The following is a 10,766-nucleotide window of genomic DNA, read 5'->3' as shown; positions in this document are numbered from 1 at the left end:
CTACTGAGTGACCTTAAAGGGCATAGGACACAGCGGCTCAACTAGAAATTTATTTATTTATTTATTTATTTATTTATTTATTTATTTATTTATTTTCTAAACTCGCTTGCATAAAGGTCAGGGTGAGAAAAAACTAAATTTAGTTGGTTGCAATCTGTTAATTTACCACTAGATGTCCACAAAATCCCTGTTTTTCTATTAGCTACCATTGTTTTCACGGAACAATGAGCACATAAGTAAGAAAGAGATGATGTCACTAAAACATCAGAAGGATTTGTGCGTAAAATTTATTGAGAGTGTTTTATAATAGAATTTGATGTTTTTATTGGAAGTTAACCACCATAGATTTGTTTTGATACAGTTAATTGTGACCATCAGTGGTATTGCACTAAGAGGCTAATTTTGTTAGCTATTGTGTGCTAAAAATATAATACTTGAAAAAGTGTAAAATCTAAACTTCTAAGTACTTGTTATACACTATATGCTTTAAGTTCAACACTGATATCATATTGGCTTCAATGCATTCAGTTTACTGTAATTTACATGGCACAAAAATGCTTAAAAGAGGCAAACAAATCTGTTTTTTCACCATGGTCCTTTCTTTCAATGATTCAGTCCCACAATATATCTTCAGGTCAAATCTTGACTTTAATTAACTGCATCACTTCAGATGTCACTGCAGTTTGTCTCATGATGACCATCGCTAACACTGTCACCCTGTCACCTTCAGGGTGGCAACGCCTTTTGGTGGTTTCAGCAAGGCACAGAGGCCGATACCTGTCACGCCACTTCAGGGGGAAACCACCCCGGAGACCCTGCTGCTCCAGGAGGATTGCTCTGTAAATCGTCCCTCCTTCAATCGAGCAGCTCTGGGATGGGTTTCGACTGGCGGTCCGGTCCCACTTACAACTGCTTCACTCGAGACGGTGGTTATCCCTGAGTCAGAAGAGCTTTGAACCCATGAGGAATGGGTGCTGCACCGAAGGTTATTATGGGTTGAGTACAGCAGAGAAAGAAGCTGAAGAAGAAGCACCATGTTGTATGTTGTTATTTCGGATTAGCAAAAGTAATATATAACATTGTACAGTAAAACAAGTACTGGAACAGCGAAAAACATTTATTTATGTCCATGTTACCTTGAAGTGCAAAGTTTTTGCTCAATAAAGTGCTTCAGATTGCAACAAAATCAATCTTGTGATTATTTTTTCCCCACTTTCAATTTCAGACCACTGCCTCTGTTTCTAAGATTAGTTTTCTTCAGGCAGTGGTGCTTTTTAAAAWTTTTTGTCCCTGATACCAATATTAGTCTTAAGATTAAGACAGGAACAAGAAAGTATGATAGCAGGACAATAATGTTCGCATTTTGTACAAATAAGATGGATGGTTTTAGAAGGGGTGACGGAAGTCATTTGCGTCACACAAGGACCGAATGGATGAATAGAAATAAATGTGATTTATTAGAAACAAGCACACTGGACTCAAAACAATCCCTTAAATTGAGAGCATGTGCATCAGCTAATTTGCCCTTTAGGTAATCATGACCACTGTCTATTCAAGTACTGCTCTTTAGAATGAAGAGGACCATATTTCTCAGCACTTGGGAATGTCTTCTCTTTCACCAAAACTGAATTAGGAAATGTGCCTTGGATTTTCTCGAAGACATGTGAGCGTCAGCATCCCTCGCCTCTGTCAGAAGGCCTGTGGAACGCACGGCTCCGGGTGCCACTCACTTTTTCGAGTCTTACTGAATTTCTCTAGCCGGTTCCCTACTGTCATGATCTTCTTCTTCTTATTTTAAATTTTAATGGCGGATGTCAAACAAACTTAAGGTGCATTTACCGCCACCTACCGTACTGGAGTGTGGATATCAATGATAAAAAATCATGGAGGCGGATGAAACTATGGTCTYTTTTGATGTTACAYYRCTCTTTACGTGCGTTCCTGTTGATAAGGCAGTGGATGTGGTCTGTGCAAGATTAAAATCAGAAACCACTCTCAGCAGCAGAACCACACTTCCCACAGAACAAGTGTGCCAACTCCTCAAACTGTGCCTGGAATCAACCTACTTCACGTACGGGGGGCAATATTATGGGCAGAAACATGGGTGTGCCATGGGATCCCCAGTTTCTCCTATTGTTGCAAACCTGTACATGGAGGAAGGAAAAGAGAGCCTTAATGTCCTTTTCAGGGATGCCACCAAGCCATTGGTTCAGATATGTTGACGACACCTGGGTTAAAATTAAAGCCCAGGAAGTCCAACATTTCAATGATCACATCAACTCTGTGGATGAATATATTAAGTTCACACAAGAGGATGTAAAAAATGGCAGGTTGGTGTTCCTGGATTGCGATGTCTCGGTTTCGGATGGAGGACGATTGGAAACTGGCGTGTATCGTAAGCCCACCCACACAGACCAATATTTGTGTTTTGACTCCCACCACCTACTGGAACACAAGTTAGGAGTGATCAGGACTCTGTACCACAGAGCAGACAGTGTCCCTACAAACCCAGGAGCCAGGGAAAAAGAGAAATCACACACACGACAGGCCCTGGAGCAGTGTGGTTATCCTGACTGGGCTTTCCTGAATGCAGACAGGAAACACAAACAGGACTCCATGCAACCTTCAGGTGAAAATGAAGACCCCAAACCCAGACCCAAACCAGTGGTTATTCCGTATGTTGCAGGTGTTTCGGAAAAACTGAGACGTTTATTTTCTAAACATGATGTCCCGGTGGCTTTCAAACCCCAAAACACATTACGGCAAAGGCTGGTTCACCCCAAAGATCCGGTGCCCCGGCACAAACAGAGCAATGTTGTATATGCTGTTAAGTGCCAGGAGGACTGCGACCAGTTATACATCAGGGAAACTAAACAACCACTGTTCAAAAGAATGTCCCAACAAAGACAAGCTACATCTAATGGCCAGAACTCTGCAGTTTTCACTCATTTACAGGCCAGCGGTCACTCTTTCAGAGATGAGGATGTTCTCATTCTTGATAGAGAGGAACGTTGGTTTGAGAGAGGAGTAAAAGAAGCCATTTTTGTGAAGAAAGACCGTCCATCATTAAACAGAGGTGGAGGCCTCCGTTTTCCGTTGTCTCCCTCCTACAGTGCGGCTATAGCCAGTATCACTCCACCCCCTATTAACAATAGGTGTTAATTAGGTGTCAACGATGGCCATGTGATGTGAGTATCAGTCACATGGAGGCAGTGCTTAAAAGCCTGAATTTTGCCTGAAACTCTCAGACTGAAGAAGTCTCTTGGAGGACAGACGAAACGTTTCATTAGAGAAGAACCCGTCCAGAAGACCTATACAATTTTTTTCTTTTTGATTTTTTACCTGGATTACTGAGATGCATCAGGACAGATATCAATGATAGTCAGAGGGAGCTTAATTCACACACATTAATGSCGTGCGTGAGTGTGCTTACTCATACATATAAATTCAGAAGTACATGTATGCTCTCTGTTTAAATCTAACTTTAAATGCTGACGTTCCTCTGAATATTTGTTACATTCTAATAAAACATGTTCCACTATTTCAATGTGATTATAAAAATTACAAGTCCCTGTTTCATGTTTTCCTACTCGAAGATGAGAACCATTAAGGCATGTATGACCAATTTTAAGACGCAATATAATCTCTTCTTCCTTCCGACTTCCATATCTACTTCTATTGCCCCCCACAGTCTTTTGAATATTCTAAAAATGCCTTCCAGTATCATGATCATCCCATTGTTCCTGCCACACCTTGATGATCCTGTCATGATCTGTGTTTTTGCTTTCATTTTCTAGTGTTTCAGTGTGTGTTTCACCTGTTTCCTCTTGTGTCTCCTACAGGTGTTTCTTATTGCTCTTAATTAGTTTGTCTGTATATTCTGTGTCCTGTCTTCAGTGTTTTTCCGTTAACTTACCTGTCTTTCTGGTCAGGAATGGGGTGCTTCAAATAGTGCACTGTTGGGAATTTATCGGGCTCTTATGAGATCTTCCTTGGATTATGGTTGCATAGCATTTATAGCAGCATCTGACAGTCGTTTGAGGAATCTTGATAGAGAAAAAACACAAGGGTTGAGGATATGTTGTAAATCATCTCCTTTAGCTGCTTTACAAGTTGAGAATGGTGAGCTTCCTTGCAGAATGAAACAAATATATGTATACTGGATAAACCTCCAGGGACATAATTATGATCATCCAACAAAGGCTGTGTTACAGGACTGCTGGGAACATCATAAGTCTAACTACAATAGCTTTGGATGGATAGGGGATATAAAAGCTCAAAATTTAGGTCTGGCACTGTTTCAGGATATAGCTTAACTGTCCAACAATCACTAATTCTGCCATGGTTAGTTATCACACCAATAATTGACCTGCAATTGGAAAAAAAATAACTAAAAAGGAAAAAATTCCAAAAGGGATTATAGTTAAAGAATATTTTGAAAAATTTAAAGAAGATCTAGTAACATATACAGATTAGATTAAATTATGATTAGATTAGACCTTTATTGTCATTAGAGCACAATGAAATTACAGTTCAGAACACCCATTCAGAAGAATACAGAACACAATAAACATAGGAGAACTGGTGCTCTGGGTCTAAAGATGGGTCTAAAGATCCAAAAAGTGGCAGAACAGGGGCAGCTATAAATATTCCACATCATAAAGTCATGATTAAAAGAGGAACAACAGATCATCTACCAGTTTATACAGTTGAATTAATGGCTATTATATTAGCTTTAAATTGGTTGATTGCTAATAATATTAGGAAAATAAATAGAGCTGTAGTTGCATCAGATAGTCTAGCTGCATTATAGAATCTGGTCAATCTTGTAGATTAGATTTATTGTTTAATATATATCACTTATTGGTCCAGTTGCATAATAAAAACTGTTCAGTTCAATTTATCTGGATGCCTGCTCATGCAGGAATAAAAGGAAATGAAGAAGTAGATTTATTAGCTAAACAGGCCCTGAAATTAGATTGTATTAACTTAAATATTCCTCTGAGCAAAGGAGAGGGAAAATCTATTATTCAAAACAAAATCATCAAGATGTAGAAGGAACAATGGGATGATAATGATACTGGCAGGCATTTTTATAATATTCCAAAGACTGCGGGGGGCAATGGAAGTAGATATGGAAGTTGGAAGGAAGAAGTGGTTATATTGCATCTTAGAACTGGTCATACAGGCCTTAGAGGGGCAATATAATGTAAAATCAACTTTTTTGAGTTTTATATCATGTTATAATGTTATACTCTCATAAAAAACATGCCCAAAGCCTTGCTTTGACTCATTCATGCACGTTTGAGAAATCCTGCAGCGTTTTTAGGAAGCCATGCTGAGGAGCAAAATGACAGGTGGGGACCAGGAACGCATTTTGGTACCACGAACGCCCCTGGGACGTGTCTTTAAGCCGAACTTCCTCATCACGGAGCGCACCTCCCCACCCCCCACCCCACACACCCCGCCCATGATTCCTGCAGWCTCTCGGCAGTAACAAAGCAAACGAGTGAAAGTGAAACTTAAACTGTCTGCTGAGCTCCACTACTTCTCACTCTGTAGCTGTGTCCAAAACGGTGGGCCGGGTACTCCGAAGGCCGAATTCGTCGGCCGCATACGTCACAGCACAGCGACGAAGGCTGTCCAAAACCGCAGACTCCTCCAATGCGGCCGAGAAATGCGTCCTTCCTTTGGCCCGAATCGAAGGACTGGTCTGATGAACTTCCTCATCACGGAGCACACCTCCCCTCCCCCTACCCCACACCCCGCCCATGACTCCTGCAGGCTCTCGGGTGAAATTGAAAGTGAAACCTAGCTGTCTGCTGAGCTCATTAGTTCTCACTCAGTGAAGCTCTTTTCAGATTCAAAATACCCTTGAGGAAATGCATTGTCAGATGCCAAGTAAACTGCATCATAGCAYGCGCGCAACACCCCCCGCACTGAAATAAGATGGGACAGAAGTGGAAGGTGGTTCTTAAAGAGACAGAGGCCAATTTCAAAGCGTTTAGAAGAGGAAGTGATGAGAAGATAAGTTTATTTTCTATTTAAACATAAAAACAGCATTTTGATAACAACTAAAGGTGACAAAGATACTTTATTATGGTATTTAAACGTATGCCTGAGAAACACATAATATTGTCCCTTTAATGGTTCTCTTCTTCGAGTAGGAAAACATGGAACAGGGACTTGTAATTTTTGTAATCACATTGAAACAGTGGAACATATTTTATTAGAATGTGACAAATATTCAGAGGAATGTCAGCATTTAAAATTAGATTTAAACAGAGAGAAAAAAGCATTTTCTTTAAATAATATATAGGAGATGAGTTAAAATCAGTAAGAAAAGTGCTCCCTGTGTTCCTTGTGCTGTATTTTCCCCCCTGAGATTTTGTGACTGTTTTTGAGCTGCCCTGCCAGCCTTCTTTTGTTTATTGAATATTTGAATTTTTTTCCTGCGCCCTGTCATTCTGCCTGCTGAACCTCACAGAAGGAACAGGCCAAGAACCCAGCCTGCAGGTAATTTTTTCTCTGCGCCTCGCCGCTCCCCAGCGGCTCAGCCTCCCTCCACCTTCAGTTGGGGCTCTTCGGCAGTCCAGGCTTAATCCACCTTCCGCTGGAGATCTCTGGCGTCACCTGGCTTCCCCGCGGCCGGTTCCCCACCCCTGCCTCTGAGGAGCCGGTCCCGTCTCTGCCGCCATGGGAGGACGAGGTGACAAGCCCTCAGATCGCCAGGTCGCTGATKATCCTCCGGTGGTCCTCCACACTTGCAGATAAACAGCTCCTTTGCCAGCAGATCGAGGACGTCATGACGAGGCGTCCCGATCTGCTGTTCCTGCCTGGCCACCGGAAGGTCAGCAATTACGCTCAGCGGGTTTTGGCTGACCGTCTCAACGCCCACCCTCCCACCCCTTCTGTATTTCCTGGGCCAGCTGCTGTGGTGCTGGCGCCTTCGCTGCCCGAGCTGGCTGTTTTGGCAGCTGAATTGACTGGGTCTGCTGGATCACCTGAGTTTGTTCCTGAGTCTTCTGGTTTTTCTGAGTTGGTGGTTCCAGTCCCAGTTCTTGTTCCAGAGTCGGTAGTCCCGGTGGTTCCAGAGTCGGTAGTCCCGGTGGTTCCAGAGTTGGTGGTCCCAGTTTCTCCTGAGTTTGCGAGTCCTGAGTCGGCGGTCCTTGAGGTTTGTGGGTCGGCTGCCATTGCCTCTTCATTGCCTGGGTCGTCGCCCATCACCTCCTCATYGCCTCTGTCACCTGTGTTTGCCATCGTGGACACTCCGGCTCTATCAACCTCCACCAGCTCTTAGTCTGCTCCCGCCTCCTCCCTTGGCTCCTCGTCTGCTCCCGCCTCCTCCCTTGGCTCTTCGTCAGCTCCCGCCTCCTCCCTTGGCTCCTCGTCAGCTCCTGCCTCCTCCCTTGATTCCTTGTCTGCTCCTGCCTCCTCCCATGGCTCTACGTCTRCTCCCGCCTCCTTCCATGGCACTACGTCTGCTCCTGCCTCCTCCCTTGGTTCCTCGTCTGCTCCTGCCTCCTCCCATGGCTCCACGTCTGTTCCAGTTGGGCCTCGCTGTAGATGGATCTCCTGCCTCATATTGGATGGTCTTCGGGCCATCCCCCTGAACTGTGTTTTGTCCTCGTGCTCCCTTGTGTTGTGTCCTTGTTTACCTGAGTCTCATCCTTCTCCTTTTTTCGATGTCGGGAGCCTTCGTTGAGGGGAGGGTCCTGTCATATCTGTTTTTGCTTTCATTTTCTAGGGTTTCAGTGTTCCCCTGTGTATCTCTGCCCTGCTCCAGCCCCGCCCATGCTCACCTGTTTTCTCGTGTCTCCTCCAGGTGTTTCTTATTGTCTTTAATTAGTTTGCCTTTATATCCTGTGTCCTGTCTTCGGTGTTTTTCCGTTCATTGTGCATAGCCAGTGAGGTGTTCTCTGTGTTCCTCGTGCTGTATTTCCCCCGAGATTTTGTGTGTTTTTGAGCTGCCCTGCCAGCCTTATTTTGTTTATTAAATATTATTTTTGCAGTTTGGATTTTTTCCTGCACCCTGGGTCATTCTGCCTGCCGAACCTCACACCTCCGGGGGAGGGAGACTGTGTTCAGCCAACCACCAGCAACACAGTGCCAGTGGTCTGGCCAAGTACCACCGAAAATATGGAGCATTGTTTATCACAAGGAGACCTGAACTCTCATTGAACTTTGCAGAGGTTCTAAAATAAATTGCAGCAATGGAAATATTATTAGCCAAGATGATAGCGTAGGCTGAGGGTTGAGGAGCGAGATGATTGGATAATTAATCTCAAAATGCATGTTTTCCTCTGTGTGCAATGCCAAAGAAGGACTTGCAGATGGAGTACAGTTTATATCAAGAGTTTAGTCAAAATCAACTCTTGCCAAGTTCTCAAAGGTATGATGTAAACCATTAGGTCATAAATCTGATCAAAATTAAACTCTGTTTCTCCAAACTAAGGTCATTCAAAGAGTTTTTTTTTACAAGAGGTAAAATGTTAACTGTACATAACTTTTTTCCATAACCCAAATATAAGAGATCTGAACTGTTGCTTTAAGCAGAGAGGAAATAGGAGCTGATAGACTGGCTGCTTGTTATGTAACAAGAAAGATGAGGATGAGTAGATGAGAATGTTGGGTGTTCAACAGGTGCAAACAAGATGTCAAATTCCTGTGATTTTCATTATTTGCCTCATACTGGCCCAGTCTGACTGAGCTCCATCTGAGTCACTGTCCTTCTCTATCTACTTTATCAGCAGTAAACAACAAACCTTGCTGCCTTTGCAGTCCCTGTCATGTTTTAAAGCCAAAGTCTCTCGGGTTTCCGTTTGCACACGCAGCACCAAACCGGCTGCTGACACAGACAACTGCTAAAAGGCTGAGCCACTTGACCAGCTGATATCCCACAAGGATTTCTTTAACTATGCATGGGCTGACAAGAAAACAAATGTGCTGTAAAAACAACTGCTGGACCTTGGAGAAGACATAAGGATTGCTCAAAGTTATCAGCAAACTGAAACTTTTCTGAGGGGTTTACTGTGGGTGGAATTAATCCTCAAATCTTTGACCATGTTCTGGAATTAAGTAACCCCTTAAAAACACAAATAAGAGAGCTAAATTTAATGTTTTACTTTCCCATTTGCTTTATTTTGCACTTGATGCACCTTTAAGCCCAGTGTAAAGCCCAGTGGGATATCTAAAAATATAAGTGTGCTAATACATTTACTGGGTCAGGCTAGAAGAGCAGGGCTGCCTGAGAGGTGAGAGCACACATTCCATTTCTGCAATGAGATGAAATGACACCAGGAGCCTGTGTGTGTGCCTACAGTCTCATTTATTTGGTCACCTCTTAGGTATGAAGATGATGTAAATGCTGTCTAAACTGTAAACACTTATTCTTTGGTGGGGGGGTTGTTTTTTGTGGTGCTAATCATGGGTGTTAAGTGATTGTTCACATTTTTTGAAGTGGATTTTGTGGAAAGGTTATACATAATATGCTGTAAATAACACTATAAATGAGTTCAAATACTCTGATTGAAAAGAAAACCCAACAGCTAGTCCAAATATTTCAAAGATAGCTAACAGCTACTCGATGAGGGTCCATGACAAAAACTAACTAACGTGGCTAGTCCAAGTGAGTCCAAATTTACTCCAGCTACTTTCATTCATTCATTTATTCATTAATTTCATTTAACCTAAAAACAAAACAAATTCTATATGCAACAAAATACAAATCACAAGTAAAATGAAAGGGAGCAGAAAGAAGAAAATAAACTTATAATATCTGCCCATTTTTTCAAATAATACTAATAATTATAATAATATTAATTTCAAATAATAATATTCCAGTAATAAAACAAAAACGTCAACTCCTTTGTGAACATCAGCTCATAAATACACATTATACAATCTCATATTTGGGTGATTCTTTTTTGGGGGCACCATTTCATGTCCGCATGTTTCTCTTACCCTGAATTTTTCTAAAATGTGCCAAATATTTACAGCAAAGTATTTTAATTATACATTTGATGTTTGCCATCATTCAAATATAAATTAAATGCATTTAAAATATTATTTTGTACTTTGGACACCTTTTTGGTGACACACATGGTCGATTTCATTGTGTCTGCAATACAGTGTTATAGATTTCCTCAAGAAGTTTGAACAGCAAAAATAAAATTTAAAAAAATCTTCAATAATTTGATTGACTGGACTACAATTTATTTTATTATGAAATTGAATCTGTTGAAACTATTTTTTTATTTTATATTTTCTTCATATTATACAGTACATGTCCCAGTAGTGACTTTCCACCCTGTTAGAATGTTTTCTTTTTGCCATCAAAAAGACTACAATTCCATTAAAGGCATTTACAAGAAGTGACATCAGTTGGTTTTGGAGGGAATTCAACTGTGGAAAACAAGATAAGCTTCATCTGTCACTCTCTCCTTACTTTTTTTTTTTAATCTTAAATATATTAAACTTGTATGAGTAAACCTTAAAGTTCCACCCTGTTAATATAAATTGTGGGAAATGTTTATTCAGTAGAATTTAAAAAACAACGTATTAGATTTAGTCATTAAAAGTTTGCTATTCTGTTGAAGGTTAGCTATCTAAATGTTGACGACGTATAGAGCTACAGCTAGATTAGCTAGAAAAATTCCACCCTGTTGTTTTCCACCCTGTTAGGTTTATGAACCAAACAGTGTGGAACGACGAACACACACGTGTGTGTGTGTGTGTGTGTGTGTGTGTGTGTGTGTGTGTGTGTG

General features: G+C 41.5%; 1 protein-coding gene across 1 annotated transcript in view; it reads left to right on the top strand.

Moving 5' to 3' along the window:
* The window catches only part of myoz2a (myozenin 2a), an 11,181-nt gene extending 9,995 nt beyond the window's left edge, over window positions 1–1,186 (top strand). Inside the window, exon 6 of the mRNA XM_014004356.1 lies at window positions 731–1,186. Coding sequence (XP_013859810.1) covers window positions 731–956 — 226 coding nt within the window. The 3' untranslated portion in view covers window positions 957–1,186. The remainder of the gene's footprint in view (window positions 1–730) is intronic.
* The last annotated feature ends 9,580 nt before the right edge of the window (window positions 1,187–10,766 follow it).

This window comes from Austrofundulus limnaeus, unplaced genomic scaffold, assembly GCF_001266775.1.
Source record: "Austrofundulus limnaeus strain Quisiro unplaced genomic scaffold, Austrofundulus_limnaeus-1.0 Scaffold23, whole genome shotgun sequence".
Taxonomy (NCBI): Eukaryota; Metazoa; Chordata; class Actinopteri; order Cyprinodontiformes; family Rivulidae; genus Austrofundulus; species Austrofundulus limnaeus.
The sequence above is the reverse complement of the archived record's forward strand: the minus strand, read 5'-3'. Positions and strand labels throughout refer to the sequence as shown.